The sequence below is a fragment of the Ostrea edulis genome, chromosome 4 (assembly GCF_947568905.1).
Source record: "Ostrea edulis chromosome 4, xbOstEdul1.1, whole genome shotgun sequence".
Lineage (NCBI taxonomy): Eukaryota > Metazoa > Mollusca > Bivalvia > Ostreida > Ostreidae > Ostrea > Ostrea edulis.
In genome coordinates, this window is record NC_079167.1 from 84,456,363 (window position 1) to 84,472,979 (window position 16,617).

The window sequence follows — 16,617 nt, forward strand, 5'->3', positions numbered from 1 at the left end:
CTAACTCCATGAATAATCAGTGATCCCAGTAGTGAAGACACTTTTTAAAAAAAGTTAGTTAGGTTGTTTTAATTTGCTCTATGACAAACCAAACTCGGAACAATCGTACGGGCACCTGCTAATAATTATTGGATGTTTGAAATAGGTCACCATGTAATTTGTCGAATTATAATTGCTCGCCAACTAATTCCCTTGAAAGTCGATGTAAAACACCTAAAAATATTTCAAAACAAATCAGATAATTGGAGTTGCCCGTCTGACTTATTTTCGCTTGCTCTGATGTAATCAGCAGTGATTACCTTTCTCTAATGTCTTTTTATTTTTCATCTTTGGAGAGTGCTCGACCCGCTTGCTTCCACGGCAACACCACAACGCGATATTTACCGCGCGTTACAAACAATTCATTTACTGAACAATTTCTTCCAGACTCCAAGGGTGCTGATAATATGAAACAGAGAATCACCCGTAACTGGCGAGCAGGCAGTGTGCTGTCGAGTACAATCACGTCCAACCACATGCTGTTGTTATGCGAATTACGCAGTAAGAGAAATAGGCATCCCATTATCTATGGCTAATTGACAATGCGCGTGCAGTGGTGTATCTATCATTACGTAACCCCACTGGAATTCTGTACCTTAAGTAATGACATTTCAATTTAAATAAAATTTATAAAACAGCTGTAATCCTGTCAAATACAGCGGAAAATTACAAAGCCTTTTACGTCAGGAAATAACAATCCCGCGTGTTCAAACTTCAAAATACCAAGTAAATTAAGAGAAATTTAGGCTTCGATCGAAGCAAGGAAGTGCTTTATTAAATGGATATTAAGTTATCGTTAGAATAAAACACGCCAGTATTTTCACCGTATTGATCAGGCTTTTCATACGTCAATAATCTAATGTTTTAACATGGCTTGCAAAACAGTTAAACGGAAAATCGATGCTTTGTCGTTTGTAGTATAGTATGGCTGACAGATTTCTAACCACTATTAAAATATGACATCAAGGTACTTGCCGTACTCTCGGGGACTGGTTTCTCAAATCCGTACAGTACCGTATTCCGTTTGTTTCCGGTGCCGTACTCCATGTTATATTCCATGCTTGTAGTTCGGTCGTCTGTCTATGACTACCTCTGGTCGTCTGCTGGTACATTGATTCCAGTCCGCGCACGCGGGACTTCACCTGCCGAATCCAACGCCAACTCCAGCACCACTGGAGACTGGCAGTGTAAATCGTCCTTAATTGAACAGCCTTCTCACTAACCCAATACCGTCTTCAATATCGATTCGATTTCACGCCAAACACAGTGTTATGGAAACTTAATCAGACTGAATTTAACCTTTTTCATCCACAATTAGATCATAAAGAAACTAGGTTCCCAGGGGACAAATATTGATGATACTAATAATATACTCCAGATTATATTTAACAACAAATTGGAAACGATTAGCCAAAGCCCTATCTTAACACACAGAAAACGGTAGATTTTCATGCAAGACCTCTGTAACGCTCACTAGATATCTTCTTTAGATGGCTGCTCGGGGTCTTGTCCAAATATCACGATGAATGCAGTGGTTTGTTTTGTTTGAGGATAATACGACACAGCTTGTATACAGTCCAATATGGAGGATGTTTCACTAGGAATGTTTGCGTTCCTACTGATGGAGAGGGTGGATCTAGGGATGTTTTGACGGATGTCAGAAATGATGGACATGCAAACAGGTGGTCATCCATTAATGCAGGTGGGCAGCGGTCATAATAAACACTCCACACTATACACACAGTTAGGTAATGCAACAGGAGAGCCGTTGCTTTTTTAATGCTACGATAAAAACATCTTGAAGCACATTATGTTACGGTAACAGAAGGCAGCACCTTATGACCAGAGACAGATTTAATATCTTTTAACAGTACATGTGGACCTTGGATCCACACCATTGATGTGGCCAACCCAAACCTCCGGTTCAGACACTGTCCCTAAATCTACTCACTCGCTGTCAGCCACGTGATCTACATTTAATAACTTCGTAAATCCTGCTTATGCCAAAACAATGTAATTTAAAAAAAAATAATACATGTAATAAATTCGAAAAATACCGTTTATATTATCCATGTTAAAAATCGGTTAGGATATAGTATAGAGCGTGGAACTGATGTATTAAAAAATAAAAAGTATATATACATTGACAAATTAATTTAGTTTGTGAAAGTTGTGGATATCCAGTTAACATTCTACGCTGTACAGCTTCTTAAACTTCGCCTGACTCGACGGGTAGATGGGGAACTGTTCTAAAATTAGTAACATTAAAAGCAATTTACTACATCTAGTCGGTTATATACACGCAATCAGGACATTTAGATAATTGTTGGACAAATTGTTCCACTGGAATGACTTTCATTTGACAGAAGATAGCAGAAAAAGAAAAAAGAATTTGTGAAATAGTTTGTATGGGTTTTCTTGTTGCTAAAACGTTTTGTATCTTTCATACATGTTCCTTTGCGAAGTACCCGGAATAAGAAAGTCGCGGGTCGTCCGAATATAACTAAAATAAGAGGCCCACAGGCCTTATCGTCACCTGAATACTAGTGAAAAAGTATCACTACTTCCATGGGCTATGAAATCTAGAAAAAATTTCCTGTTCTGAATATCTAAGCTAAATTCTAATGTTCAGCAACAATATAAAACAAGGTGTGTTCTTAAAACTTCACTGCCCTCAAAAGTGCACACACTGATGAAAGGCTTTAAACAATAGGTGTATTAACATTAAAACATCAAAACATATGACTAATTTGGACTCATCCTAAAGTCATAACACTGGGTTGTGAAATTCACCAGTTTTTGTACATTTTTTTCTGCTATTCCTAAGTACATGTATGCATTTAGATTTTATATAGTATCAGCAAACTTACACATAAATACCATATACTAAGTTTGGCCCCATCCTAGGGTCAAAACCCTTACTCTGGGGAAAATCAAATTTACAATTTTGGTGAAAGACTACCTCCTCTATCCATTTAGTTTCAATTTAGTATCAATAGCACTAAAGATGTTATTCAAGTGTTTTACACATAAACACTATATAACAAGTTTGGCCCCGTCCTGGGGTCAGAACCCCTACCCCGGGGATCATGAAATTTACAATTTTGGCAGAGGCTTTCCTGCTCTACATTTACTATGCATTTAGTTTTTCTTACATGTGTGTTGTTCTTGAGAAGAAGACTTTTGAAAAATTGTCATTTTTGGGCAGTTTTTGCCCCGGCCCCAGGGGTGTAGGAATCCTGAAATTTACAATTTATGTTCCGTTTGTTCCAAATGTGTTTCATACCAAATTTGAAAAAAATTGGAATGATAGTTATCAAGAAGTTAAAAATGTCTATTGTTCACACATTTAATAACTGACCATTTTGGCCCCACCCCGATACCAAAACCCCTACCCCTGGAATAATCAAATTTCAATTTTGATAAAGGACTATCTGTTCTTTCTAAATATCTATTTACTTTCAATTTAGTATCAATAGTATTAAAGAAGATGAAATTTATGTGTGTGGTTCTTTAGAAGATTTTTGAAAAATTGTCATTATTGTGCAGTTTTTGTCCTGCCCCTAAGGCCCCAGGGGTGCAGGAATCCTGAAATTTACAATTTATGTTCCCCTTGTTCCACATATGTTTCATACCAAATTTGAAAAGAATTGGAATGATAGTTATCAAGAAGAAGTTAAAAATGTCTATGGTTCACACACTTAATAACTGACCAGTTTGGCCCCACCCCGATACCAAAACCCCTACCCCTAGAATAATCAAATTTACAATTTTGGTAAAGGACTATCTGTTCTTTCTAAATATCTATTTACTTTCAATTTAGTATCAATAGCATTAAAGAAGATGTAATTTAAGTGTTTTACACATAAACACTATATAACAAGTTTGGCCCCGCCCTGGGGTCAGAACCCCCACCCCGGGGATCATGAAATTTTGGTAGAGGCCTTCCTGCTCTACATCACTATGCATTAGGTTTTCTTACATGTGCGTGGTTCTTGAGAAGAAGATTTTTGAAAATTCGGTCAATTTCGGCCCCACCCCTAAAACCCCAGGGGTGCTGGAGTCCTGAAATTTACAATTTGTCCCCCTTAACCCTCACTGTTTAATACGGACCCTGAACGCTATATACATGAGTCAAAATTTGTGGCACTTCACCTTGTACGTGTCGCCGTCTTTCATTTTGTCCTCATGTATGTCAAACAAATCATGCGTATTATATTTATGTTATACTCCCAGTAGAATCACGATTGATTGGTAAATATTTCTATTTAAAACAGACAGACAAGCTGAAGCAAGGAACGATATCTCCTTGAACTTTGGTGGAATTTTATCAAATGCGACGATGAAGACATTATCACTGCAGGGGCGGATCCCAAAAACTTCCATGGGGTGCGGCCCAAGTTTTCACCCTCCGCCGAAAAAAGAGGGTGTGGAGATTAAAAACGCCAAAATAAACCGTTAATGTTCATAATGTACAACTGAAATGGAGAGGTTCCAAGCCACGTACCCCCTCTACACCCACTGTAAGGATTATAAAGAATATCCATGTCTTTAGTTAAAGTTTAGTGGACCACAGTGTTGTGATGGCTAACTGTAGATCGTACGTTCAAGTCGCACTTGGTTTCTCTCTCTCTCTCTCTCTCTCTCTCTCTCTCTCGTGGACCTGTGTATCCTGCTAACACACACGTTCGTTTTTACCGTGTAAGTGATATACAGCTGACGTTTATTGACAAGTTATAAAGAGAGAACCTTGTCCGGCTTTTATCTCTAGCAATGTCAACTGTAATGTGCATGAACCATTACTTAATCGCGTACATTTTCGTCGGCTACTTGCATTTTATCATCGCTGACGACTCTGCACGTACTTCCTAGTAGTTGTCATGGTTCTACGCGGTCAGTTTTGTTGATAAAGATTGCATAGTATGATACTACCAATATTCAGGTGTTAACCTCGTGGACTAGCTCGGGCCCCCTACAGATCTACACACCGTTGTTTACACAGACACCAGATAACACCCCCCGGGGCAGACCACGTATAGAATTCTTCAGAGCCAAAACAATGAAGAGATAAAAATCGACGTAGTTTTTTTTTTTCCTATAGAGAACTGGCTCAATGGTGCGACACACGATCACCGGAAGTACAATAACGTACATTTTTGTTACATTTTAAACAAGACATTGACAGAAATACGAGTTTTGTCAGACCCGACAGTTTGTTGTACTCCTATGTCATTAAGTACAGTAACCCCATGCATTTCATTAACGTGAATCGAGTTTTACACACGTACGTAATGCGACATACGATGACCTTCTGGTGTACGCCAAGGTTCAAAAACCTCCCCAATTCAGAATATTTAGACCCCCATGTAGCTCAGTGCAACTCACCAGTGTGTCTGCGGTGTGTATATCCCTCTTCTTCATTTCAGGACAATAATATTCAAGATAATGTCGAGGTCCCTTATAATCCTTCTTGTTTACACTTTAACCAAAAGCTAGGCAATCTCAGGTAAAACAAGTCACGTGGTCCCATTCAAATCCCCCTGTGTGTATATAATTTAAATTTTACAACACCTGACCGTATCAACAAGTCAACGGCCTAAGTTCATGTGGCCATGCTTCTTGGATTGCATGTTCTGGGTCATTTAAAACTTAAAAGTAAGCTGAACGCGAAACAAAAATGCAGTGTTTCATGTTGCGGTAATCAACCCTCGGGGGTCGTTGTGCAGGTCTTTCAGACATGCTTTCTATTTATGACAAATCGTCAATATCTATACTTTGTGATTTCCTTTTGTTACGGCACGTTAACAATCGTGAACTAATTACTAAACAATGAGTAAAAGATTTGTCTTCGCTAATGAACTTGGCAATGTCTTCAAAATCGATACATTGTACTTGCGACAATGCATGATCTTCGAAGAAAATTACCCGATTTGGCCGAGCCCCCTTTTTTCTCGATTTTAAATGTTCTGTGGACATATATTATACGTTATCATTGCCCGATGTCTGAAATGTCAAAAAGTATAAACTATCAACAAGTCCTTTCAGATTAAACCTTGAAATGTTTTTCATGGCGTCCAAAGTCCACAAAAAACACGCGTTGTAGCAATATTACAGTTTCTGTATTTTAAGAAAACGAGAAATGCGCATTGCATGCTTATTTTACCAGTCGAAAAGAGGTGTTGCTAAAACACGGAACGGAAATATTGAAAGAACGGGAAGACATGCTCAGAATCAACTGTTTCATATACCCCATACTAATGCATTTTTTTGTCATTATAACTTATTTTGAAAAATGTTACGCAAGCGCCTGTGGATATCCCCCCTTCCCGGCTTTGTCATCCACCCTTCCCTCCCCCGGTGATTGTGACAGCATGTTGTTTCATATTCTTTTTAGAGAAGTCGAGACGCATAGCCTTCACCAGTGATTTTCAACATTTTCAAAAGGGTCCTGTGGCTTTTGAATTGGGAAAAAATGTCAACATTTTCAAATTGGGAAAACCTAGACATTATTGTATTGTAAGCATGCTAAATATGTCATATCAAACAAAAAATCAAACACAAATTGATGTCATTCTTCTTTTATTTTACATATTTAACTTTATTTAAATCATACAAGACTTTCGTTACACACTGAATACCTTAATAAACGACCTTATGAGCCCAACCAATGAATAACAATACCCTCACCCCACCCCCAAAAACAACATTAAAAAGATCAAATAATTGGGAGGGGGGGGGGGGCATATAAACCCTGTGTGTCAGACTGTGAGTGAAAGATTCTCGGGAAGGACGTTAAACAATATACAATCAATCAATCTTTCCATTCTCTACTTAATTTAAACATATTTTATTGAGAAACTCAATAGGATCGGGCAACAGGCACAGCCTATGTAGGCCCTCTCCCAAATACAAAGGTCAAGTACGAAGTTATGGTTGATAAACAGGATTCTTTAAATATTTAAGAATATTGTAATGAGGTTGACATGAAAGTAGTTAATAAGAGTTTTGCTGAATTTTGCCATTAAAAGATTTTTTATAGATCAATATGTTCTACACATACACTTACAAAACCCTCCACCTACAGTTACACACATACATATATACATATAATATAGATCAATACTAATATAGATCATTCCATTTTCTACCTATATGTATCGCTGCTCTGCTCACTTACACCCCTGTCAGTGCCGAAATCACAAGATTCTTGTAACTTTTATACAAACATTTTAACTTTGCGCAATCAATTTATGGTGCAGGATTTGAAGATAAAATTGTTCTAGACTACCGCTTGTAAATAAATTCTTATTTGGATTTTAATCCAAATAAAGCATATTTGACCGATTTTGGGCGTTATTTTAGCTACATTTTAGTTCCTTTCCGTTCCGCATTTTAGCAACACCCGTTGAAAAGTACCCAGATTAGGTGCAGTGTAATTTGTATGGTGCATTAAAAGTCAATCCCTATCCAGAGATTCAGATAAAACAAGTTTATTTTATATCTGAAACAGAATAACTTGTTGAAGTATCTATTTTCCACCCAAAAAATGAAACATTTGAGGAAAAGCTATTCAGGGGAACAACTGCTTTTAGCAAGGGCCATCCATCTACTTCATACAGGATATAAGTGGACCCCCGAGGACAAAAAAAAAAACCTTTAGGAGACAGGAAATGCTGAGGATATAGCGATGTCAGTACATTGAAAATCCCTCACAAATCAATGTCGCACTAAAATGCATCACTCAATTTCTGAACAGACCACTGACGAGGTCTTCGGAGTCTACTAGACATTGCCACACTGGGCTGCTGATGCAGATTTGACATCTGGTTAAAAGCGACACGTTGTAACCCATTAGTGAGATTACCAATTATCTAATGAAGGATGTGAACACCAGATTTCTTGCTCTCTCTTTTTTGCGACAAAAGATTCTGACGTCACGATCCCATGCTATCAATTTGATGATATCACAGCGTGGCGAACTAAACTTTTCAGATTCAGAAGCATTGACCAAACTGAGGGTCTTCATAGTTATCATTATCCGCTTCAGTATTCACTAATGAAATATTCAACAAAAGCCACCGTGATCTCAAATCCCTACACGCGTCCAGTAAGAGCATTCGACACTGATTGTGTAGTCCAATACACGATCGTCTGTCGTAAGGACAAAAAACGAGAAATTCCCTTCGTCAAGTATACGTGTAAGTACCGGAAGAGTAAACTCACCCATGAGCCAAGAGAGTATCTGTTTCTAAGGTTGGCCGCAAGGTCGCTCAGTAACGCCCCCTGGACGTCCATATCAATGGAGAGCAGTGTCTTCTGCTTGATTCCCGCCAAATCTCCAGTGACTCTGGAATGGCTTCAGCAGCAGAAACCATGGAACTCGGGAGCAGATTTATCGGGACCAGTGGCCTTTAAAAACTCGATTTCTCGTAGACCATAAAGTAATCCAATAGTTTCAAAATAAATTTAATTGACTTTCACGGAGAGTAAATAAACACCCTATGGTTAGCGTTATAAGGCGCTGGGCAGCGAGAATCAATACTGAAAACTGTGTTTTGGTGATCCGGGTCTTGTGCAAGAAAATCTGATAAACTTGTCATTGTTTTACAGATGATTTCCAAGGCGTATTAAGATGGTATCGGAACAATATTTCTGGCCTATCGATTCTCAGAAGGAAATGAAAAATAATCAGACACTGGACTTCATTTAGTAAAAATTTATTTACAGATCCAATCTAACGGTCGAAACTATAGTAACAATTTGATGGCCTCCGGAAATTACGTACGGAACTCATGCAAACCGTGTAGAGGCCTCCATGACAATAAACTAAGAATAGACCAGAGTCCAAATGATTTTTTTTTTTCATTCCTTGCATTGTTAAAATTAAACAAAATCCTCATTGAATTGACGTTGAATTAGATAATTTGAAATTGTATTTACACCGTTTGGTGTCGTGCTAACAAGTTATCAATAATACCTTATAAATATAGCCTATTCATTCACTTGTTATTCTTCAATACGCCGTTCATTTCCATTCATTTAACGCGTATATAATAATATATTCAACACCAATATCCGTTTTTCCTGTATTTAAACCCTTTTAAATCTTCGTCAATCATTCAAGTCCTGCGTACAAATTATGCTCACAATAGCCAATACAGAAACCTGTTCACTGTGCATATAATATCATTTAAAGATCTGTTGATCAAGAAATGAATTGTAATATCACACCTTTATTTTTAAAAGGTGTAGATGTCCTGACTTGAAAGGGTCTTTTATGTTTTCTCATGACAAGAGATTTTCAAGTTCTAAATATTACTCATCTTTCACAATTCGGTTTTATTTACAGTGTAATAAAATGGGGAGAGTCGATACCCGGACTGTGGTACAATGGAAAGTGGCTATAGCTAAACCAAGGTCTTGGTAAATGTGAATACGTAAAAGAGGTGGCGTCTTTTTTAAGGTGGGAGTGTCTATGCCGGACCAAGTCCAGGTTTTAGTAAGACGGGGAATGCTTAAAATTTGCTAAACGAGGAAAGAAGGTGTCTAGGTCGGGTTGTAGTAAGATATGGAATGCATAAGCAGATGTTGTGGTAGGTTGGGGGGGGGGGGGGGTAGCCGAGCTTATAGTAAGATAAAGGCGCCTAAGCCCGGGAATTTGGTACGAAGGGAGCCTAAGTCCAGGCTGTGGTAAGATGGAGTGCCTTGGCACGGGTTGTAGTGCCTAGGCCTGGGTTGAGGTAAGATGGGAAGTGCCCTGGCCTAGATTTTGTTGTGAAAAGGTGAAGATAACGAACAGTATTATCTCATTTTAGAGATAGGTACTTAAAAGTTGTTGAGTAACAAATTCATTTACATGTTTACAATAATTCCATGTATGTCAGACATGTTATTGCATTGTAGATTTGACGATGTCCTGTCAAAAACCCCAACTGATGCCCTTAGGCCCCCAAGTATTTAAATACCTGAAGCACTGCCAGGAACCTGAATGATACCTGCGAGACCCTATTGATGATACCTGTGAAACCCTACTGATGATACCTGTAAAACCCTACTGATTATATCTGTAAAACCCTACTGATGATATCTGAAACCCTACTGATGATACCTGTAAAACCCTACTGATGATACCTGTAAAACCCTACTGATATATGTGAAACCCTACTGATAATATCTGTGAAACCCTACTAATGATACCTGTGAAACCCTGCTATTGATACTAGTGAAATCCTACTGATGATACCTGTAAAACCCTACTTATTTCTGTGAAACCCTATTGATGATATCTGCGAAACCCTACTGATATATGTGAAACCCTACTGATAATGTCTGTGAAACCCTACTGATGATACCTGTGAAACCCTGCTGATGATACCTGTGAAACCCTACTGATGATACCTGTAAAACCCTACTTATTTCTGTGAAACCCTACTGATGATACCTGTAAACCCCTACTGATATCTGTGAAACCCTATTGATGATATCTGCGAAACCCTACTGATATATGTGAAACCCTACTGGTATCTGTGAAACTCTACTGATAATATCTGTGAAACCCTATTGATGATATCTGCGAAACCCTACTGATATATGTGAAACCCTACTGATATCTGTGAAACCCTACTGATGATATCTGTGAAACCCTACTTGTATCTGTGAAACCCTACTGATATCTGTGAAACTCTACTGATAATATCTGTGAAACCTTACTGTTGATATCTGTAAAACCCTACTGATGATATATGTGAAACCCTACTGATAATATCTGTGAAACCCTACTGATGATACCTGTGAAACCCTGCTGATATCTGTAAACCCCTACTGATAATATCTGTGAAACCCTACTGATATATGTGAAACCATACTGATGATACCTGTGAAACCCTGCTGATGATACCTGTAAAACCCTACTGATGATATCTGTGAAACCCTACTGATTATATCTGTGAAACCCTACTGATGATACCTGTAAAACCCTACTTATTTCTGTGAAACCCTACTGATGATACCTGTAAACCCCTACTGATATCTGTGAAACCCTATTGATGATATCTGTGAAACCCTACTGATGATATCTGTGAAACCCTACTGGTATCTGTGAAACCCTACTGATATCTGTGAAACTCTACTGATAATATCTGTGAAACCTTACTGTTGATATCTGTAAAACCCTACTGATGATATCTGTGAAACCCTACTGATGATACCTGTGAAACCCTACAGTTGATACCTATGGAACCCTACTGATGATACCTGTAAAACCCTACTGATGATACCTGTAAAACCCTACTGGTATCTGTGAAACCCTACTGATATCTGTAAACCCCTACTGATGATATCTGTGAAACCCTACTACTGATATCTGTGAAACCCTACTGATGATACCTGTGAAACCCTATTGATGATACCTGTGAAACCCTACAGTTGATACATGTGAAACCCTACAGTTGATACCTATGAAACCCTACTGATGATACCTGTAAAACCCTACTGATGATACCTGTGAAACCCTACTGATGATACCTGTGAAACCCTACTGATGATACCTGTGAAACCCTACAGTTGATACCTATGAAACCCTACTGATGATACCTGTAAAACCCTACTGATGATACCTGTAAAACCCTACTGGTATCTGTGAAACCCTACTGATATCTGTAAACCCCTACTGATATCTGTGAAACCCTACTACTGATATCTGTGAAACCCTACTGATGATACCTGTGAAACCCTACTACTGATACCTGTGAAACCCTACTGATATATATATAGAGAGAGAGAATACTTTATTTCTAATTCAGTGTCTATAAGGTATGAAGACACTGAACCCACTGCTTAAGCAATCATAAGTCTGAAGAAAATTGAGAACTGTGGACGATGGCGGTAACAGAGAGAATCTTAGTCCGTTTTTCACATGTCAAGTCTGGTTTTTACTTTGCTCCACCGAACAGTAGAGATATTCAACTGTGAACATGTCTTGCGGGATATTGAAATCATGCGCTTTTAAACACATCAAATGTATCTCATTAAACATGTTAAATGAATAAATTTGGCAAGATGATTTAAACCTAATAAAGGTTTAGGTGGGTTTTTTCTTTGACATTGGTGGTCGCCATCTTGAGCTGACGTACTGAGATCACTGATCAATATATTCACACATGACTTGCCCTAGATACATTTGAAACACGACACACAAAAGTCACTGTACCTGGTGTCTGTGATTGTTAGGCAGCAGCTTTTCCGACAATCTCTTGTCGCTATTTTTTCGCTTCTTTTTGTCTTTCTTGTCACTTTTCTCTCTCTCTGGCTGCGATGTCAGCGCCATTGCTTCATGAGACCCCGTATTGAATGCATCGACTAGTCGACTGACCTGCAATAGAAAATCACTTAGCCATTACAGATGAGAAGCTCCAACGCTTTGACAGTCATATGTAGTCCCCTGCGGATATGATATTAACACACCGGGAAAGAGATGTGTGTAAATAGCAAATGATGAAAGTTCACACCTGCGGTATGAAAACTGTGGGAATTCATAAACTGAGTAGATCTAAACGGCTAATGTACGTGAAAAATACACGACATGTCACAAATCTACTCGTGTCATCGTTTACATATGACGTCACGCGATCGGAAAGTCAAGTGGGTTCTCGTCTAACCTGCATCTGCACTACATTGGTAAATTCTTCTGGTTGATCGTCATACGCATGGTAATAAGGAGGATGCTGTACGTGCTCATACGAGGAACTCGGCTTAGCATGAGTGGAACTGCAGAAATTATATTCGATTAACACAAAAGAAAATTATCCAGTTAAAAAAATATCTTGGTTTTTCACAAAATGAATACCGACGTGTTTCAAAACTTACAAATCCATTACACTTGTTGGCAAATCATAGCTAAACTAGACAATCTACACAGGAAATGACGTAACAAATGATATGACGTTATCTTGTATACGGAATATGTAAATTTTTTACACTTTCTCCTAATTTTAGGCTTAGGCCTATTTGTATATTTTATGATAGATTTGTTGGGGTTTTTTCTCGTTCAACTGCGACTATGAATAAAAGGTCCATAAAAAGTCTCATGAATCCTGAAAATCATACATTCACAAAGCATTTTTGTTCATATTTGAATGCAATCAGACTGTATTTGAATGAGTGTTTTAATCCGAGGAACACTGAATTGAGAAATCAGGACAATCGTGTTTAATCTGAGATTATGTATCCTGTTACATATACTAGTGTATGATGTTGATTTATGATGTACACCTCATGTTTGGTAGTCGTCAATAAAGCTTTTGAATCTTTTAAACATTTGCAAGGAAGGGAGAAAATGTAACGGACCAGACCGGGATTCGAACCCGGACCCCCTGAAACTGATATAGAAACAATTGGCTTATTCTATTTGTAATTAGTACAATTATTAAATTCCTAAAATATGAGACACTTAAGGAATTAGGAAATTGTCTATGATGTTCAAAAATTGTGAAATATTGCCCCTCTCTATAAAACTCTATCCAAAGTTTTCCCACTGTATTACATTTTCAACAATGAAATACTATAATTCATCCATGGAATAAAAATTATATATTCACAGTGAACATAACCGATTGTAACATCATGTTGTGCATTGTATATTATCATCCTTTTAAAATTTGAATTACACATGTTCTTAATTAAATCAAGGAAAATGCAATAAACAGAAAACCCGATGCTTCGTAGTTGGATAAGAAATTTATTTCACTCGTAAGGCAGTATCATTATCACTCGTGCTTCTTAGAGCAAATGAATTTTTTTTTTAAGTCTGTCTTACGAGTGAAATAAATTCCATATCCAACTACAGAACATTAAATATCTCTATTTATTGGACATAAATGAAAAAACGTGGTCAAAAAATAAATTCCATGCGGTGAAATTTATTCCTTTTACTGATATAAACTTAAATTTTGTATCCATTTTCTTCATTTTTGAAAAAGTTTCTGTGTAGCAAGTGGCCGTAAAAGTCATTGTTGGTAAATTTTAGCCTATGGACTATTAACTGACTTTTGACCCCAGGTTAAGATAACCTCTGCAAGAGAACAAATACTTGTACAACGTCTTCAGTACATTCTAAGGGGTTTCTATAACTTGATATTTTTAACAATGACAACTGCCAATTAACAAAACTATGGTGAATTGTGTCGGCAGGCCCACGTGTGTAGTGAATTTGGAGCGGCTGAAGATGTTCTCTCCTGATAAGGAATGAATAAGTATGTAATTACAAAAATCCTAACCCACATATTAGCGCCCTTGTTTTTCGGAATCAAGACTAGTTTGATACTTCAATCGAGACCGCTGGTCTTTAAATAGAGAGAGAGAGAAAAAAAAGAAGGATCAATTGCACAAAAAAAAAATGTTCGTCATTTGCCAGTGGGCTGCAAATTTAAAATTCTATACCCGGCAGTGACACAACTATCTCGTATTTAAACCTTTTGTATAGTATCATATATCTACTCGACCCTCAATCGACGGAATTATGAACTTATTTGAATTCAAACCCTTCTATAATTTGAAAGGGTCATTTAATTCCAAACCTTCAAAAATAGATTAATAAAGCAATGTGTTCCGATCGGACGGAAGAGTTCAGGGCAAGGCAGCTTTATATCAAAAACCTCAACTGCAAATTAAAAATACTTGTACAGCGTTTAGATACATGTAACTATGTACAGTATGTTTAGGAGTGAATTAAGTAAATTTACTTAGGTTTTGACTTCGTTTCATGGGTGAACTTACCTGTGACATAGTTAACCTATATAAGTTAATTCCCACGTATCGACGCCACGAATTGATACGTTTGCTTCACACAACGAGGAAAGTCAGATTACACCTCGTAAAGGAATTTTAAATCAGGTGAAGTAAACAAATGCATTTGATAAAAGCCAGCAATAAAGTATTTCGAAATGTCCCAAAATTTTCCAGCATGAAATTTGGGTTGAATATTACGAAGCTTATCGGTCCTCATTCATTGTCAGATTCCTAGACGTTCCGTCCCATTATCAATCCGACCCTTCTTCATACCCCCCCCCCTTCCCAAAAAAGAAAACACAAACAAACAAACAAATAACAACAAAAAGGCAACACCTCACCTGTCCATCTTTCGCTTTTCCCGTTTTAACGTCTGTCATACTGCGTTGAATGGCCTTTACTCTTTAAAAAGGTGTTTCTTCCTGGAGAAATTGACTTCCATTATTTTTATCTGAAGACCAACAGTATCTCACTCACTAAAGAATATAAGTAGTCGTCCAGTAATCCCAAACGCTAAAATCCAATTTCCCCCACAAACAGCAGTCGTACCGTGCGTACTAGCTGTAATTACTGATCATAACAAAAAACTGCTTTAAAATCTCCGATGTGATCAGTGCGTGTAGTGATCCATGAGCGATCATTAACAATAGGTCGGGTAGTTAGCTTGGAGGGGGAGATAACTCAAGTTTGTGTTCTGTCGTAACGCTTGTAACACGATGTCCAAATTATTCCTTTCTTATGAACACATGTACACACACACACACACACACACACACACACAGGTACAGCTCCTGGTCAACAGGTATGACAGTGAAATTAATTTTCAGTACATCAAAACAGTCGCATACCTTAATCAATTTCTAGTGCAATTCATATTTAGATCTTGGAACAATCAAATCTTTCGGGGATCGCGAAGGTCGATATAAACTTAAATAAATTCGAGGACTGCTGTTCGACTATTGATCCCCAATGACCAAAACTAGATACCACATTGACCTGACAACTGCGTGGGTTGGTTTATATTGCACGGTGAAATCCTATACTGCTGAAATAATTGTTTAACACAACGAAAAGAATGCGTAACGAGTTATGGATATTGATAAATCGCAGCCGTGATCGAGAATTAGCTAAAATAAACACGGACTGCCGTTTATTTACAAGACCATGTGCCATTGTTTATAGCAAAAACCGTATAGGTGAGGCAGGTGCCCGTTAAGACGGGAGATCTAATTGGTTCTTACCATTTTTTCGGTGCAGATAGACGAATTATGGTGCCTTCTGGATGTGGGATAAAGTTTTGTAATCGAATTTATTTTCTGTTTGTGTCTGGGGTGTGAAATCTCATTTTGTCCCCTGTCGGATAAGACTAAACGAACGAGCGTTTCCCGTACCCAGAAATAGGACCAACAGCGCTGTTTCCCAGGGGACACCACGATTCCGATACATTTACATACTCGTGTAATTTACCATGAAATAACAAGAACGATTGGCATAGAAATAAAATAGTTATGCTAATGATGTTTGTTATGTTCGATAGTTAGCAATTTTCTCTGCAAAATCCGCATTTTACCCCCAATGTGATAAACAATTAGTCACAGTCTCCGACTGAATTCCAGCAATCAGATTTTCAGAGAATATACTGTTCATAAACCGTATTTTATTACACTACATGTTTCATCCCCTTGCTTCCTCATTCACTGTATCTTAGTCACGTGTGTCGTGCGTTCTGCAATTATCAGTATTGCACGCAATAGAACGCCGATTTAGTAATAAATAGGAGATTCTTTTCTATTT

General features: G+C 37.8%; 1 protein-coding gene and 1 long non-coding RNA gene across 12 annotated transcripts in view; one reads left to right on the forward strand and one right to left on the reverse strand.

The window, feature by feature from the left end:
• Nucleotides 1–12,115, forward strand: part of LOC125672230 (uncharacterized) — a 52,460-nt gene extending 40,345 nt beyond the window's left edge. For 2 of the 3 annotated variants that reach the window (XR_007368893.2, XR_008802713.1), the window contains one exon: nt 1,530–1,669. This is a non-coding gene — a long non-coding RNA (uncharacterized LOC125672230). Of the gene's footprint in view, nt 1–1,529; nt 1,742–4,316; nt 9,463–9,942 lie in introns of those variants that run through there. The other variant, XR_008802714.1, reaches the window with a different exon arrangement.
• The window catches only part of LOC125672226 (tetraspanin-18-like), a 32,315-nt gene extending 16,438 nt beyond the window's left edge, over nt 1–15,877 (reverse strand). For 2 of the 9 annotated variants that reach the window (XM_048908390.2, XM_048908391.2), the window contains exons 1-3: nt 12,904–12,936; nt 12,696–12,804; nt 12,248–12,409 (exon numbers count right to left, since the gene is read on the reverse strand). In XM_048908390.2, coding sequence (XP_048764347.1) covers nt 12,248–12,409; nt 12,696–12,804; nt 12,904–12,911 — 279 coding nt within the window. In that variant the 5' untranslated portion in view covers nt 12,912–12,936. Of the gene's footprint in view, nt 1–1,014; nt 1,157–5,424; nt 5,567–12,247; nt 12,410–12,695; nt 12,805–12,903; nt 12,937–14,811; nt 15,088–15,164 lie in introns of those variants that run through there. The other 7 variants (XM_048908393.2, XM_056164012.1, XM_048908394.2 and 4 more) reach the window with 5 other exon arrangements.
• Nucleotides 15,878–16,617: the final 740 nt, after the last annotated feature.